Here is an 18,852-nt window from a genome sequence, read left to right as displayed (position 1 = left end):
CTGGGACCTTTTCCTTGGAGCTCTGGAAGGCGAGTAGCTAACACCTTTTACTTTGGAACTGGGGAGTCCAAAACTAGAGGGCATAGGTTTAAAACTTGCCCCTCTCACCTTATGGCACACATATGGAATGAGCTGCCAGAGGAAGTTGTGCAGACTGGTACAATTACAGCATTTAAAAACATCTGGATGGGTACATGAATAGGCAGGGTTGAGGGATATGGACCAAATGCTGGTACATGGGACTAATTAATTTTCAGATATCTGGTCAGCATGGACGAGTTAGTCTGAAGGGTCTGACTCCATGCTGTATATCTCTATGACTCAACTCCTAAACCCTCGCATTAAAAGTCAAAATTCCTTTTGTTTTCTTCATTACTTGCTGCACCTGCATGCTAATGTCCAGTATTTCATGCACAATAACACCAGATTGCTCTGAACCGCACTAAATTTGGAGTGTCTCTGTATCTAAATAAAAATTTGCCTTTTGATTTCTTCCTACCAAAGTGCATGACGTCATACTTTGCTATATTGGACACAATTTGCCTATTAACTTAATCTATGTATATCTCCTTGCAGGTTCTGTGTCTCCTGATCACAACTTACCCTCTCACCAATTTTTGTTTTGCCAGCAAATTAAGATACATTGCACTGTGCCCCATTGTCAAATTCATAAATTGTGGAATGTCAGTAAGAGTGCCCCCCCCGGACTGATCCTTTTGGCAGTCCACAAGTTGTGTCTTTCCAACCGGAGGACAAATTGATCTTGACTCTGTCTTTTGTGTATTAACTATCGTCCATCAATCTTAATACATTACCCCTAACATTGTGAGCTCCTAATTTGCAGTAATCTTCTGCGGCATCTTACCGAATGGCTTCTGGATATCAAAATATACTACATCTAGCAGTTCTCCTTTATGAAGTCTTCGATTACATCCTCAGAAACTCTGCTGAGTTCGTCAAACATGGTTACCTTTCAGAAAACCATGTTGACTCTGTTTACTTGTGTTATGCATTTCTAAATGTGTGTTATTTCTTCCTTAATTATGGGCTCCAGTTGCCTATGACACATTAGGCAAATTAGCTAGGGTTTCCTGCCTTCTGTATCACTCCTTTCTTGAATGGCGGCGGGGGGGGCGGTGGTGGTGGTGGTGGTGACTGCAGAAGTCTTTACGTTTCTGCTACATTGGGGTGACAAATGCAAAAGCCCACAATCGCCGTCCTTTCAGTATATTGCTCAGACGGCTGAGGTGAGAAAAACAGCAAGCAGGTGAGCGAGCCTCCAGAGAAATGGTTTGCAAATCCCATGTTTGAGAACCATTTGCGATTTCTGAAATCTCAAGTAAGTATTTAATGTGCTGCAAACCCCACATACACTTGCAATCTGTCACCCAGCATGCAACCAGATAGCGTGATGGTTTACAAGTCTCTGTAACACAGCAAGATATTCTGATGTCAGTAAAACATGTGACATATAAAGCATACTTAAGCACAAAAATACAGCATCTGTTTCCTTTGGCGACAAATCTGCCACATTTTAAAATCATCACATGTTTAGCATTGATTATGTCCTGCAGCATTCAACAAGGGCTACAATTTGCAGTACTGCTTCTCATGATTTATTTCCAGGATTAGTTTTCCAACTATCTTAACGTGTCTGCTAAGGACAAGACAGGTGTGGACAAGCACATCTTAGATAAGTGCTGGATTGTCAATGCGCTCTGGGCTGTGCTGATACAGATGGCTTCCTTGCTGCCTATTTGATTAACTGCGGACAATAGCTGAACCAACCCTCGGGGAACGCTCAAGGATTTTGGAAAAGGATGATGCAGCACTTCGAAATAATCCAACCTATTAGTTCAGAGACTGAGCTGAAAAATAAAATCGCTGATAGGCTTTCAATGACATAGGTCGGTAATTTTGAGGAAGATTCCAAGTTCAGAAAGTTGGCTTCAACATCACAGAACTGGGAAGTGACAGGGAAGCTAAGGTGAAGCAGAATTTTCCTATTTTGGATTGTTATTTGACCCCTGCTAGAAAGTATGCGTGTATAGAGATTGGAGGTGAATAGTTCTGCTTGCCATTGTAAAACGTTATTGCGAAACCTTGCATTGGTGATAATGTGGGGGAGAAAAAATGAGTTTGGAGAAAATACTTAGTGGCCAATGTAAAAGTCGGTACATGAGGGGTAGAGAATGTGGGATCATGAGGGAGAAGGGAAAACATTTTCTAGAAATATCAGATTGTTTGGGAGTAGATAGAACCATTTTGCATAAGCTATTTGTTGTGAATTCCATCCTGTTGTTAGTTGAAGCAAAAAGAGACTGTTCTCTCAATCATAGAATACCTACAGTGTGGAAACAGGCCCTTCGGCCTAACAAGTCCACACCAAACCTCTGAAGAGTATCCCAACCAAACCCATTACTCTACATTTACCTCTAACTAATGCACCTAACCTACACACCCCTCAACACTACAGACAATTTAGCATGACCAATTCACCTGACCTGCATATCTTTTGATTGTGGGAGGAAACCGGAACACCCAGAGGAGACCCTCGCAGACACGGGGAGAACGTGCAAACTCCACACAGGCAGTCGCCTGAGGCTGGAATCGAACCCAGGTCCCCAGCGCTGTGAGACAGCACTGCTAACCACTGAGCTGCCCCAGAATTTCTCATGAAATTCTAATTAGATTTATCAATGACAATCCTCAAATTATGAGCCTTGGTTTTAGATTCATCTCATCTTCTCTACATCCATCCTTTCACAACTGTAAAAGCCTCCAACACATTAGTTCTCTTTCTCTCAAGAAGAGGTCTGCTCAGCCTTTTCAAATACCCTTGTAGTAGCATTTTCCAAATGCTCATGATATTTAGAAGTTTGTCAAACCTTTCCCTTTTTGCTTCTTGTATTCATTCTATACTTGTGCTCATTGATTTGCTTCACTCCTCATTGCCCACAACATTTTATTATTGCATCCAGAAAGTTTTAAAACCTGCCACTGCTCCTACTTCGATTCACACTAGAGTTCATGAAAGGTGCTGTAAAAGTTTTGGTGGCAATGAAAATACAGTACATGCATCTGTGTTGAATTCTGCGAGCACCAGTGTATAGATCAGGGATTTGGGTTAAATCCATGTACAAAGATTCAGTACCTCAGTGACCTTTGTTCATCATTTTATGGTTCTTACGTGTGAACAATGGGAGCAAGATCTTTTCTATCAGCTACCTTATGAAGAGCAGGCAAAAGCAGCATTGTACATGAAACAATTAATATTGAAAAAGTAGGAGAAAACCAAACACTAATGACTTGGGATCACAAAATTTTATGAAAACCTCTGGATTGTAGGATTTTCTTGTCCGAATTATTGATTCCTGGACCATAATCCAGAAAATCATGCAATTGTATAAAAGTAATTTGTTTGTTCTACATTTTGAGCAAGAGGTGGAAAAAAATGTCGAGTTTAATTATATATTCCCCACATCTGCAAATCCGCAATGACAAATGTAGCATACCCAACTGGTTCACTAATCTGCTTTGGTCAATGGAAGGGGTAGTAGTCCTTTAATGCAACCTCAAATGCACAGCACACTCTTAACTGCCTCCTGAAGGGGCCTAGTTGTACAGGGACGGGCTGGTCTAATCAGAGAGACCCACACACAGTGAATGAATAAAAATAAAGCTTCTGCAATTATGATCAGTATAAACTGGCAAATAAAACTTCCCCAGTCTACTACTTTGTGTGTTTAATCACTAGGAAACCTTCTTGTCAATGTGCATGCAAGTAACCTGCAATTATCTTTCCAAAACAAGAGAGAACTGAACTTTCAGGAAAGCCGATACATATTCTAACCAACAGAAAGTAGCTACACTGGGATAATTATAGAAATATTTTATTAATTACTACAAAGAGACATTAAAGTGTTAATGTTAATTACACATCACACATCTTTTTACTGAAAAGATAGACCACACAACGAGAATGCTGGTTTTGTTTTATGAACTATTGCACAACTATTGCATGAACTGTCAAAGCAACTGTTTACACTTCATCTTACAACAGTCTCACAGTAAAACCCTTCGTACTATACTCAGTTATTTAATGAGACCAGAGAACAATTGAAAGTCTATGCTTTTCATTCGCTCCTGAAGTACTTATACAAAGCTTTGTTAATGAGCTTGCAAATGAGCACCCAACTGGGAAAAGCGACAACTAAAAACAGCTAATGCACCATAAAATCAACTGAACAGGTTCTAGTCTGCCAAGGGTATATTTACCCAGAAGGCGCTTGGATGCTCCAGTCCAAAGTCCCACTTGTGCAATCCCTTGACTAAAAATCAAATGTGTTCTAAGAAACTGATCAGGTTTTAGGTTTCAGACCATTCAACCGTCTCATGACTATTCTGGAGTGAAGTGAAACTGATTATTTAAGATATCAGATAACTGAGGCAACTTTAATCTAATGCAGACATTGGAAAACCCATTGGGTGGGATAGAACACTGGACTTTGTTACTGGAGTTTATTCTCCATGAAAGCCAATGGAGAGTAATACAGGACAATGTGTACATCTTGTTTCCCATACATGCCTCGAGATCTCCATTTGACTATTTAAAGAATGAACTGAATCCAAATGGAAACTGGATGAGCACTTGGAGGCCAATGAATTTGCGTAGCCAACAGATAAAAAGGGTCAGGGAACAAAGACTGATTGATTTGCTCCAGTGTGCTAGCAGAGACCCAATTAACCAATTGGTCTCCTTGTGCACTGTAAATACTTGGATGCGACAACTAAATAAATATTTAACAGTAATATCACAGGTACTTGCATGTGGGGAGTAAGGAAGTAGAATGGCCTCGTTTAACAACAGTTTAACTGAGCAAAAAAGATGGAGTCAGAGACGTACAGAAAAAGGCTTGGTCCATTGAGTCTGCGCCAAAATCACACAGTCACTTCACTAATCTAATCCCATTTTCCAACACTTGGCCTATAGCCTCGACATTGCAAGCATATATTTAAATGCTTCTCAAATGTTATGAGGGTTTCTGCATCTATCCTCACAGGTAGATTCCCACCACCGTTTGGGTAAAGTAGCTTTTCCTCACATCTCCTCAAAACCTTCTGCCCTCTACATTAAATCTCTGCCCCCTGGTCACTGATCGTATCATCATGGGGGAAGATTTCCTCCTGCTTACCCTGTCTGTACTCCTCAAAATTTATCCTGTCCCTCTTCAGTCTTCTCGGCTCCAAGGAAAACAATTTCAGTCTGTCCAATTTCATGACAAGAGGTCTGCAGCCCAAGCTGCTCAAAACAAGGTGGCAAATTCTTTTTGATACGACATCGACATTATTTTTGCAATAAACTTTAGAACCTGTAGATTCAGGGTGTGGAGGAGAAGAACAGAACTCAACAAGGGCAGCACGGTGGCTCAGTGGTTAGTACTGCTGCCTCACAACATCATGGACCCAGGTTAGATTCCAGCCTCTGGCAACTGTCTGTGTGGAGTTTGCACATTCTCCCCTTGTCTGTGTGGGTTTCCTCCGGGTGCTCCGGTTTCCTCCTACAGTCCAAAGATGTGCAGGTCAGGTGAATTGGCCATGCTAAATTGCCCGTAGTGTGAGGTGCATGAGTCAGAGGGAAAGGAGTCTGGGAGGGTTACTCTTCGGAGGGTCGGTGTGGACTGGTTGGGCTGAAGGGCCTGTTTCCACACTGTAGGGAATCTAAACTAATCTAATCTAAAGAGTTTTCAATCTTACTTACACTATCCCCTTTTCTCTCAGGCAGTCCACTGTGAAATGAGAGCTGCGGCTCATCACTAAAGAGGTGAAACTGGAGTTTAATTGTATCTAGTACACACATCACTAATGGACTAATCAAACTGGGAAACTATTTCACAATTGTCAAAAGCACCAATGCCTCAAACAGATTGTAGGATAAAGTCATGCAAATTTTCAATTTCTAGAAGAAGGAAAGAACACAGATTTTAAGCTTCAATCGGATCAGCCATGATTCTAGAAGTGGGAGTCAATAACTCAGTTGGGTGTTTGCCTGGTTTTTGATGACACCAACAGCATGGGTTCAATTCCCACACTGGCTGAGGTTACCATCAATCTCTCCCTTCACCCTAAGGTTAGAAAAAAAGCCTGATTCATCTCTGTCTAATGGGAGAGCAGCCCGATGGCCCTCTGGGACTACGGCGAGTTCACCTTAACAGAGCAGCAAGCGTGAAGGGCTGAATAGCCCACTCCTGCCTCTAATTCATATGTTTAATGTAAATGAGACTAACAGCAGTGAACTGCTGAACTATTCTGAGCACTATATCACAGAAATAAATCTAAAATCTAAAATGCTAATAGATGGTAGTTATCATTAAGTCATTTGCATGTTTGGGTGAGACAGCCACTTTTTAGAAATACAACAGATGTAGAATTGCAATAATTACATATTACCATACACCACTAAGTCAACTCTAATTTAACTAAATCTTACGTACAATATACCTGTGGGGAAAATAATGATTGTTCATAAACACTGCTGCTTATAGCTTTAAAGCAGACATGGTGACTTTTACTCACATTGTACATCCAAATATCTTTGTGCTTGCAAATCCTTCATCGTCTGAAGGTCCTTCACTGCTGGATGCTCTACCTGACAGGTAACAGGTAATCCATCATCCAGGCGACTCACTTTCAGCACCAGCCGACTTGTGACATTGAACAATTTCTCTTCCCTAGGGTCCTCTTCCACGTTACCTGCACTCTCTTAAGAACAGACGGGGAAATTTATAAATATCGTGCATTCAAATATTGCAGCTCAGGCACAGTTAATACTTAGCAGAACATACTTTCAAAATCAAACAATTGAGACTTGCCTTTCAGGATTGCTGTAAGGTTGACACATTCAAGCTGACGTAGGGTTCACTATCAGTGCAATAAGGGAAACTTGTAATTAAACATTAAGCATCGCAACCCTAGCGTAATGTTAAATACAAAAACAGCCAGTCATGCTTTTTTTGTGTAGTGAGCCTTTGCATCCGAGCATTTGTATACTGGCAGAACTAAGCCATGCAAATGTTAAAGGCAACGCTGAGTCAGGTGTATATTATTAAAGGTGACCAATTTTGTGTTTTTAAACTTCCAATCTCCCACATACAAAACGTTGACAATAAAAATGGAAACCACAAAAACAGAATTACTTGAGAAACATTTTAAGACCGTTCACACCACGTCATATTAAGGCTTCTGTAAATCAAGTTATTGTGTTGATTACCAGGGTCTATTAGAAGTGAGGTAGCTGGCTAATTTGGGATTCACTGCTGAAGATTAATTGCTTAACTTGGGGAATGTTTCTCACTCCCACATGGCTCTCCGATGGTACTGTTGGAACGTATGGCTGCCTCCTATCAGCAAGTAGCATGCTGCAGCTAGTGGAGCAGTTCTTTGCTTATTACTAAAAATGCAGCAGTTTGAACTTTACTGATTAATGAAGAGTCTGGAAGGAGACATTATACCGCCTCATGTTAATTGTAAGGAGCTCCAGCTGTTAGTTTGCACCGCTTAATCAGGAGAGAATGCCAATATATTCAGCAGTGTAATTTTTGGCAAAAAGCCTACAATAAAGAAAGTCTAAGATGTCACTACATCAAGGGTTCTGGAAAGTTGGGGCTCAAAACTGTAATTCCTCACATAACATAGTAAGTTCCCAATCTCAGGTGTACCACTTAGCTGAAACAAAAAAAAAGACTAAATGTGCTGGGAGAGAGCACTGTAACTCTTAAGAACTTGACCAGGTGCAAGAGACAGAGGCAATAAAAAGCCTTGAACATGCTCCACCATTCAATAAAGGTCACGGCTGATCTTTGACTCAAATGATTGGAGAGATGGTGCCAAAGACATGACATTATTGGACGAGTTACCGATAGACACAAGATTGTGCTGAGAGACCATGGATTAAAACTGCACCAGTGCAACTAGTGGTACTTCAACTTAATTAATACCATGGAAATTGGAAGTTAGTCTCTATACGTGTAAACATGGGACTATCTTACTTATAGTGGAAGCCATTCACCACCCTTTCTTGGTTCGGCTTGCTTATAACTCCAGATCTTGCTTGTAATTTGCAACATGGTTCAGCCTGAAATGGCCTGGCAAGTTACAAATCATGACTATGTTGAAGAAACACATGCTTGAATCCAACATGGTATTAAATGATTAAGTCTGAAATGAAAAGCTAGTTTAATAGTGACCATGAAACCATTGTTCATTGTCATAAAAAAGCCCACTGGTTTACTAGGGTCCTTTAGGTAAGAAAATCTGTCATTTTTCACTTGGTCTGGCTAACATGCGACTCCAGACACACATGAAAGGGTCAATGGAGCAAAAACATATTTCACATATTCCCTTGCTACATGAGCTACAGGCGAGACAAGCAGTGAAGGACAAGGAGAGTGTGGGCTCTGACCAAAAAAACGTATTGTATCAATTACTTCCGACTGTAACCTCTTGTGCAATTGGTGGATAATTTTAACACCACAATCTCTTGTACTTTGATATAACAAAATTTGCTAACTGACGTACGAATTTCCTATGCTGTTACTTGGAGTCAAAGGAGAGACATTGCTGTGTCCTCCGGTTCCCCTGTGTTTACTTGAACAAAAGGAGACCAGTAGAAGATACCTTGAGCATCTGGACTGGGTTACTCCTCTCACCACACTACACACAGCAATGTGGTTGGCACATAGCTGCTCTATGAAATAGTTGAGCAAACCACCCAGTTCAAGGACAATTAGAAATGCGCCACAAACTTCACCCTGTCATTGTCACCTGCATCTCACTCATTGAAATAGTAAAAAAAAACCTTTTCTTCTGCCTAATCCCCAAAACGTCTCAAAGTCCAAACATCCAGTCACCTTGAACATAGAGAATAGCTCATCACCACCTTCACCAAAGCAATTAGGATCAGGCAATAACTCTCATTCCTGAATCAATAAAAAAAAGCCAAGAATCCACAACTCTCTGAAATGGAGAATTCCGAAGAATTACAATCCGCTAAATGAAGAAACATCTTACCTCAGTTTTAAGTATCCAACCAATAATCCTGAGACTATGTCCCTCAGTTTTAGTCTCAGCATTCTGCCTTCTCTTGCATCTCTTTAGTTTTATGAGTTTACCTCTTCTTCTTCAAAACTCTACAGATTACAACCACACTCTATTTAAGTGCTCTGCACAGGACAACTCTGCTTGCTCAGAAACCAATCTCGTGAGCCTTTATTTCATCCCTTCCTTACTCAGGGAGACTCAAACGTACACAATATATCATGGCTGACCTCAACACAACTCTGCACAATTGTAGCAAGGGTTCCAGTCCCCTTGCAATAAAGGCCAAACACGTTAATTTTTAAAAATTTTCTCAGGTATGAGAATATTCAAATTCTGCTAAACATTAATGTTTTTTCGTGTATTGCAATTAAAAAAAGTTTTTCTATTCTTTTTACCAAAATGAATAACCACATAATTGTCCACATTATACTTCATCTATTACCAGTTTAGAAATAACCATTTGTAGGCTTCTGTTGACCCTCAGTTTTCCATCTAGCTTTGAATCTGCAAACATTCCATTTGGTGCTCTCATCGAAAAGACTGATACACATTGCAAATAGCTGAGGTCCCAGCACTGATTCAAGTGGCAGCCCACAAGTATTGTCTTGCAAACATCAAAATAAATCATTTATTCCTACTATTTTCTGTTCTTTGGCTAATCTTCTATCTAATTCTATCAGCAAAGATCTTTTCCTGTCTGTATCGCTCCCGTTGCTCTCAGACCTATGCCCTGTCCATTTCCATTTTGTCTGTCTTTTCAAAATGTCAAGTACCCTGGAACAGAATAGCTAACCTCAGCCACCAGGCAACCACTCTGTGAAAGCTGGTAAATCAAATGCATTTTCAGATATTGTGTCAGTTGTTCATTCAACCTGTCATGAATGCTTTGTGCATCGAGAGGAGGCACCTTCAATCCAACGTTTTACAATTCCCTCTAAATTTGACCTTATTTATCAATGCATTGTTACTGTTAAAAGTTTCATTCGCTCCTTTTTGCCACCTGTTATTTATACCCAAATCAGTACAATGACTTTAGTTTTTTCGTTTCCCCTCACAAGAAACCTCCTTCCGGATCATCTAACCTCAGCTTTTTGGCTAAAAAAATCCCTAATTAAAATTTGGCTTCAAACCCACAACCCTATTTATTCAATTCACTCAGATACCGACTTAAATTGGAAATTCTACAATGGAACAGCTCCCTTCTTCCCCTGGAGCTGTGTTGCTACCACATGAACAGAAACCGTCTCCTGCACTACACGTTGAATCACATATTCAGCTCTCTCATTTGCTTGATTCGACAACAATTTGGACATGTCTCTGGTAGTAATTCAGAGATTATGACTTTTGAAATTCTGCTCATTAATTTGGACCACTATTCCTCAAGGCGAAAGTGAGTACTGCAGATGCTGGAGATCAGAGTCTAGATTAGAGTAGTGCTGGAAAAGCACAGCAAGTCAGGCAGCATCCGAGGAGCAGGAAAATCAATGTTTCAGGCAAAAGTCCTTCATCAGGAATGAGCACCTCATTCCTGATGAGGGCCTTTACTCGAAACGTTGATTTTCCTGCTCCTTGGATGCTGCCTGATCTGCTCTGCTTCTCCAGCACCACTCTAACCTTGACACTATTCCTCAAACTCAGTGTAATTTAAACTGATTGGCTGAATTCAAATATGTTTTTGTCTCTAGGCAATCAGCTACCCTAGCTGCTGGGCCACAAGCTACATTGTATCTTATTCAGAACACTTGGTGCTGTCAGGTAGCTCTGCTAGCTCTTAACCCTCTTAAAAAGGTATGGTACACCCATATCTTCATAACATTGTATTTGCAGCATAACATCTACATTGACAACCCATGACTTGGTTTTATTTATTCAGTTAAACCGTATTTATACAATCAAGTTAGCTTCTAAATTTCCTAAATACTTAAACTAGATCAAATCAAAAGACAGGTTAAGTTGAATATTCACCTGCAGCAAGAATCAAAAGAACTGGAGTTGCAAACCCATTCCTCCTTCCCACTCCATACCAAGTTCCCAACTTTCACATTTACTTTATGATGCAGTGTGTTTCAGACTCCCTGAAAAATCCGACCTTCATTCACTTTCCCATCACTTGGCAGGAAAGAAATACCCGTGTATGTCCCACAGCTGCCCGCTAGTTTTTATACGAATAAAGCAGAAGTAGTTTATTTGACCTGATAGAGGTCTTAAACACCGATTATGCTGCTGTGCTTTCCCAGCGCCACACTCTCAACTCTGATCTCCAGCATCTGCAGTCCTTTCTCTTATTTGGCTTCTACAGGCAACTCCAACATTCATTAAAATTGTGCAATAAGGCCTGTGCATCTTTCCATCCACATCCCAATCTACCTCCAAGAAAGTTCTCTTCCCTTCCCCAAGAATCTATCAATCTTTACCTTAAAGATATTTTATGGACCACAGAAGATTGGTCAGGCCTCAGAAAAAAATGCTCCTCAACTCTGTTCTGAAAGACGGAATCCCTATCTTTTAAAAGTGTCCACTTGCTCTGGATTCCCTCCACAACAGAACTATCCACGTCCATGTCCATCTTTCCAAGGCCATTCAAAATCTTACACACTTCAGTTAAGTCACCACTCACTCTTCTGAACTCCAGCAGAAACAAGCTCAGCCTGTCCAACCTATCTTTTCGAGGCAACTAGTTGGTTACAGGTATTAATCGAGTCAACCTTCATGGAATCTCCTGTCTTCAGCCAAAATACATTATAAGGACTGGAAAGTATAGCTGGGGGGGTAAAAATAGAATGGAACCCCATTTTGCAAATGAAATCAAGTTGAATGTTTTGCTCAAAGTGCACAGCAGTTTCAAACAGGAATAATTAATGTAGTAACATAAACCAAAGAGGTAGAATTTTGTTTTGTCCTGTGCATTTAATCAGGGGAGACTGGGATCTTTGCTAGCAAGTGTCAATCCAGATGGTGTGTTAAAGTACTGAAGTGGGGCTTAAATCCACCATCCTCTGACATAGCTGCAGAATTCCACTATTAACTTAGCCAGTTTTTAATACAACAAAATATTTTCTTCAAAAGACATCAATATTGGAATCAAACAGGCCATTTGGCCCATCAATTCAACACCGAGCCTCCGAAGAGCATCCCAACCAGACGCAACCCCCTGCATTTTGCATGGCTCATCTGTACACCCCTGGACACTATGGACAATTTAGCACAGCTAATTCATCTAATCTGCACACCTTTGGACTGTGGAAGGAAACTGGACCAGTGGGAGGAAACGCACAGACACGGGGAGAAAATGTAAAGTTCACACAGACAGACACTAGAGGATGAAATCAAACCCAGGTCCCTGACACATCCAATCCATTCTGCCACTCAATGAAACACTGGCTAATCTTGCACTTCTGACACCAGTTCCTGCGTCATGTGTTATTCTAAATATGTAGACATCTATCAATCTTGGCCTTCAGCATACTCAACGACTGAGCCTCCATGGACACGTGATGGAGAATTCCAAAAGATTCACAACACACTGAATGAAGAAATTCTTCCTGAACTCAGTCCTAATTGACCTGTCCCTTAATCAGAGACTGTGCCCTGATTCAAGACAACAGCCAGGGATAATATTCCTCTTATTCTTCTAAACTCTGGGGAACAAAGGCCCAGTACATTTAATCTTTCCTCACAAGTCAAACCTTGCATTGCTGGAATTAGTTTGGTTGAATTTTGGCACATTCCCACTGTGGCAAGTATATCCTTTCATTGGTCAGAAGAACAAAACCCAAGACAACACAACTGGTGCAGTTTCACCAAGGCCCTTTCAGTAAGGTATCGTTATGCCAATGCCTATATTGTCTTGTAATGCGGTACATTGATCATTGCCTTCTTAATTTGCTTGCTGTACCTGCATGTTTATTTTCAAAGAGCTATGATCAGGGGCATCCAAGTACCTTCGAAGTTTATCTTCTCCTAGCCTCTCACCGTTTAAAGTATAAAAATGGAATGGAAGGAGCACTTCATCAGGAGGAGAGAAATAGGACCTTCAAACAACTTTAAGTAGCCAACGTGAGGGTTGGGTCAGGGCCTGATCTCCTGCCTTCTACCTATAAAGATGTCCTGAGGAGTCAGCAACAAGAATTAGCACAGAAAGGGGTGAAGACATTGGAATGTGTTAAAAATATAAAACTTAGTGTTGAGGGTAATTAGCTAAATGCTACAACTGCTAGCTTGTATTTCGAGTTAGAACATATGTGATATGTTTACATTGACCAAAACTAATGACTATTAGTAATACAGAAAATGTCCAAACCTTGTATCTCTTCATCGCCTTTCAGCCACTTGATCTCAGCAGCTGGCTTGCTACCTGCGGTACTGCACGTGAATTCGACCTCCTCCCCTTCTCTCAGGACATCCTTGTTTGCGTCTATGATCGGAGTTTCTGGTGGAACTAACATTGAAAAGATGCTTCAGACCATGCACAAAGCAGACAGCTCACTGGCACATCTGGACAGCCTCGCACATTTTGCCTTTAGTGGTTGGCAAGAGGGGAGGATAAAGTTCAACATTTTATTAATTTGCAGCTTAGCATTAAGAATCTCATTGTCATGAATGCAAAGCTCAGACATCAAAGAGGTCGGATAGTCTGGGAATCAGACTGGCGATCAGATTGAACCACATTCAAGCAAGCACTCAGGCATTGTAACTGGTGCTGTACATTTTAATTTCAAAGCAAAATCATAAATAAACCCAGCTCAGGTTCTTTTTAACGCAACTGTCTCTTCACATCAGAGTCAGTAACTATGCAGCAACATTTCCACACGTTTATACGCATGCTGTTCTTCTGGCACCAAAGTCAGGGACCCCATAGCAGGTACCATGTCTTCAGTCTCCCAGGTGCACAGTTCTACTCATACGACACTGTGGAAAAACAATAGCCTCAAAGCACTGTTCAAGGTAGAAAGCAATATCCCAGTAGCAACTGTACCCTATACTTTGTATGCCTGACATTTTCAAATATGACACTGAACAGTGATGGATGCACTAGATTGAAGACTCTCATTCTATGTATAGACAGATAGATGATAGACTCGTAATAATTTACAACCCGTGGCTGTGTAGTGTGTTAGTACCTGGCGATGATTTGCCATGAAGCTCTGGAAATCAATTCAATTGCTTTGTCTCAGGCTCTAGGTACAGCCCGATACGTTTTCAAAAAGAAAATTAAAACATGCACAACTTAATTGTTTCCTACACACGCACAGTTCATGAGAGTTCTACAATTAAATATCAGTTGTGTAGTGTAGAAAACATCAGCTGCCAACTGAGGGGTTCGTATAGTAGTTTCAATGCTGGTTGTCTCAAATATTGAGCTACATTATAATTCTTTTGGTGCCTCCCAAATCCAATACTCAGAAGGACAAAGGCAGTCAACTCCCAGGAGCACTAGTAACCTCACATCCCCCTCAGTTAAACATATGAGGGGTTATGTAGTTATCCCTTCAAAAGTGTGGGTCAACATCCTACAATTCCCCACCCAGCAGCTCTGTGGGGATACCTGTGATAGAATGGTTCAAGGAGGCAGTGCATCACTCTCTTCCTGAGGGTCTTTACAAACGAACAGTAAGTGCTGGCCTTGCCAGCAGAGCCCATGTACTGAAAACCATTTTTGTTTATCAACTGACACTTCTCTCTCGTGCATGATGCAGCTTTCTGATCAGGTAGATTAATGGCTCAACAGTACTGACATGAAAAGCAAATATACTTGACAGAAAATTACTACTGCAGATTGGTTTAGTGCATTAAAAGGAGGTGGTGTGAAAATCCATTCTCGATGTCACATAACTTAGGCCTACAGGGAAAGCAAAATCCTTCCAATCCATATTCTAGCAAACCTTTCAATGAATTAAGAATACAAGTGCTTAACAAAGTTCTATTTAATGTATGTGCTTTCGCAAGTCTCTAGTGTACTGTACAATTTGTGGGATACTCTACTTTTGTCTTCTGATCAGAGACTAAACAGGTTGGGATTCTACTCACTGGAGTCTTGAAGAATGAGAGGTGACCTTATTGAAACATATAGGAATTTGAAGGGGCTCAAAGGGGTTCATGTTGAGAGCATGTTACTCCTCGTGGGAAAATCTAGGACTAAAGGGCAGAGTCTCAGAATAAAGGCATGGCAATTTACGACTGAGATGAGAAAGACTTCTCTCAGGGGACTGAGTGTCTTTGAAACTCATTGCCATAGAGAGCTGTGGGGGCAGAGTCCTTATGTAGAGTGAAGGCTGAGATTGATATATTCTGGATCAGATGGGGAAAATCAAGGGTCATGGGGAAAATGGGCAGTGTTTACCAAGTGCGTGCATCTACACAGATTTCGCACCACAGGTCATGACAACTTTCAAAGTCACAGTAGAAAAATCTTTTAACATAACCAACACCACTATCATTACCAACATTCAGAATTACAGGAATTCCTGAGGGGAGAGTTCCCCAATTTCTACTGTAATTGTGTTCATTTACTAACATGAATCCTGGCTAAGGTAACACAGAAGGAATGAAGCATCATTTGTCTCCAGATACAGTACTATCGTGTGCTAAAGGCTTGCACAGGCATTTCTGGGGGTCAATCTCAAGGTGCATGGCAGATGAAATAGTTGTCGGGTCCTACTACCTGTAGGAAAACAAAATGGCAAGCATGACTAAAAGACCATGCTAAACACTTTGCTCTTATTAAAAGCTCAGGTAAGTGAAAGCCTTTAATTTTGGGTAAATTTTGATGACCGTGAGAACATAATGTGGAAAATACAACATACTCTCATTTAGACCATCCACCATCATGAAGTATTAACATATAAGGAAGACTACCTGAACACGAAGTAAAGTCATGATAAAGTATATATGTAAGCATATGCATATATAAACTACATGATACAGCACCCTCGCTACTTAACACCAGCCCAATAACAGAATTCTCCTCTTGCAAGATTGTGCCATCTTCCCCACTGCCATCTAGAGCTGTGTAAACAACTGCAGGTGTGTGTGTGGGGGGAGGGGGGGGGAAAGAGAGGGAGGAGGGAAGAGAGACAGTGGGGGTGAGTGAGGTATGTTGATGCATCACATAACTCTTTCACACTGACATACCAATATGCCATAGCTGATAAATATATTATTGTTCAGAGCATAACACTGTAGCCCACAATAGATTGACAGCACAATCAATCAACGTACGACTGTGTTGATAAAATTGTGCTGCATTTACAAAGACTTTAGAACAAGTTGAACAAATAACAGATTCTTGGAAATTATTACATTGTAGTAAAATCTAATCAAGGACTTGGTTTCAAGAACGTTTAATGTCTGAAATGTTGGACGTTGTACAGTTACAAAAAAAAACTTCATGCAAAAATGCAGAATTTGCAACATTGCTGGAACCTTTCCTTCACACAAAACTATACATTCAAAAGATTTTAAACTTAATTCCAGACACTAGTTAAAATGTCTCTAACTGCAACTGACACCTTATGTTACCAGGTTTGTATCTGTTCACTGACATGTACAGAATCATATAGATTTATAAGGCAATGGGACATGTCCTCCTGCTGATCCCACTGCAAACAAAAGGCAAGATTGGGGATCAATATAAAACACTGGATTCTTTGTTTTATCAGTAATATCTCGGATAAGGCTTGAAATATTGTACTGTTCTATTTCTCCGAGTTAGCGTTGTTACTCACCAAGAACTGTAATTGTAGCAAAGGCTTCCTGGGGAGGATCTGTGTAAAGCTGGCAGACATATTTTCCTTCATCTACTAAAGAGACATTTGACAACGAGACTCTTAACTCGCTGCTCGAAAAATTCACCAGCTGAAATCTGTTGTCTTTCAAAGCTGCAAGATGGAAAACAACAACATTTTACACATTAAAATGGAAGCCCGTGAAGGATAATTAAATTTTGAATAGATTTAATCATTAAACAAAATTTCAGTGACCAAATGAGGGAGAAGCCCTTCAAAGGCTAAGGAACAGAATTATAAACAAAGGAATAAATAAAATGGAATAAAAAAAACCATAAAACTTCAAGAAACATCAGTTTGGAAGAAGGGCTCGACACAACTTGTCCAGCAGGTCTAGAGACTTGATATGACTTCTTTAATTTTTGTCATTAAGTGACCACTGCCCTGGTTCCATTTTGTTTGCACTGTTCAAGCAACAGCAAGCTGATGAAGACATGTAGACTTCTGCCCCCACATGCCACAGGGTGGTTACTTCTCTTCATAGAGGTGGAAGAGGTACTGGACCTTTAAGAGAGTTAAAAGCTAGCAGAACTACCTGACAAAGCACCAAGTGTTCTGAACAAGGTAACAATGTAACATTTAGCTGAACAGCTAGATTGGCTGGGTTGCCTGGAGACAGAACAAAAGTTTAAATTTGGCCAATTAGTTTAAATTAAGCCCCAAAATACCAAACTCCAATCAAGTTTGAATTTAGTATTTTGACAATATCAACACCAATTAAACGATCCGATGCTTTGGGGTATAAAGCTGAAAAAGAATTGGAACAGCTCGAGGAGAAACTGCCAAAAGACCACAGATGTAGGCGGCTGGTAAGAACTCTCTGAGAGATACCTGTCTGGAGAAGGAGTTCGCACAGGAAAAAGATCAATACCGACCGAGAGAGCAAATCTACAAGCAAAAATCCGACAGCTGGCTGGTTTTGAAATTTGAATTTTTCTGTAAAGCTTAATTGGGGGTTTTATCAGCAGGTATTGTAGAGGGGAAGGTAAAAGATAGGCTTAGATAAATTAGTTGTAATTACGTGTTAATTGATTAATCTGTTAGACTTTAAAAATTAAAGTTGCTAATTTTTGCTTTAAATAGTGGCTTTTGGGGTAGTTAGATTAGATTAGATTACTTACAGTGTGGAAACAGGCCCTTCGGCCCAACAAGTCCACACCGACCCGCCGAAGCGCAACCCACCCATACCCCTACATTTACCCCTTACCTAACACTACGGGCAATTTAGCATGACCAATTCACCTGACCCGCACATCTTTGGACTGTGGGAGGAAACCGGAGCACCCGGAGGAAACCCACGCAGACACGGGGAGAACGTGCAAACTCCACACAGTCTGTCGCCTGAGTCGGGAATTGAACCTGGGTCTCAGGCGCTGTGAGGCAGCAGTGCTAACCACTGTGCCACCGTGCCGCCCACAGTTCTTTGCCTCTCTATATTTAACAGATTACAGTAGGGGTTAAATCATTTCCGTGTTGCAGGTTTAAATTGGCCGATTGTGGAGGGGGCTCTCCATGTCATAAGATGGGTCATGCAGCATGAAAGCAGACCTTTTGATCCAACTAGTCCATACTGACCATATTCCCAAACCAAACTAGTCTCACTCGCCTGCATTTGGCCCATCTCCATCCAAACCTTTCCTATTTGTGCACTTATCCAAATGTCTTTTAAATGTTGGAACTGTACCTTTCATTACCACCTCAACTCTATTGGTCATCATCACCACCCAAGTGCTGTACCCATAATACAGGTCCCTTCCCATTGCTGCCTGGGATTGTTTTGATATCATGTTCTGCCTATGTTGAAACTTGCATGTCCCGCATGCTACTGTGAGAACAGGAAACCTTGCAGTTAATCTTGGTTAACAGCGGTCTTGTTTTTGGTGAGTTTGTGGAGCCAGGATTGGTGATGGGATTAACCGAGTGCATCACAAGTGCGTTACACAAACCCTGTCAATAGCCTAGCCGGAGC

General features: G+C 40.9%; 1 protein-coding gene across 3 annotated transcripts in view; it reads right to left on the bottom strand.

The window, feature by feature from the left end:
• Positions 1-18,852, bottom strand: part of cadm1a (cell adhesion molecule 1a) — a 408,277-nt gene that overhangs the window by 75,596 nt on the left and 313,829 nt on the right. For all 3 annotated transcript variants that reach the window (XM_060846705.1, XM_060846703.1, XM_060846706.1), the window contains 3 exons: positions 16,824-16,976; positions 13,400-13,537; positions 6,577-6,762 (listed from right to left, as the gene is read on the bottom strand). In XM_060846705.1, the coding sequence (XP_060702688.1) occupies positions 6,577-6,762; positions 13,400-13,537; positions 16,824-16,976 (477 nt within the window). The remainder of the gene's footprint in view (positions 1-6,576; positions 6,763-13,399; positions 13,538-16,823; positions 16,977-18,852) is intronic.

The sequence above is a fragment of the Hemiscyllium ocellatum genome, chromosome 29 (genome assembly GCF_020745735.1).
Source record: "Hemiscyllium ocellatum isolate sHemOce1 chromosome 29, sHemOce1.pat.X.cur, whole genome shotgun sequence".
Classification (NCBI taxonomy): domain Eukaryota; kingdom Metazoa; phylum Chordata; class Chondrichthyes; order Orectolobiformes; family Hemiscylliidae; genus Hemiscyllium; species Hemiscyllium ocellatum.
This window is presented reverse-complemented; position numbering and strand designations above follow the sequence as displayed.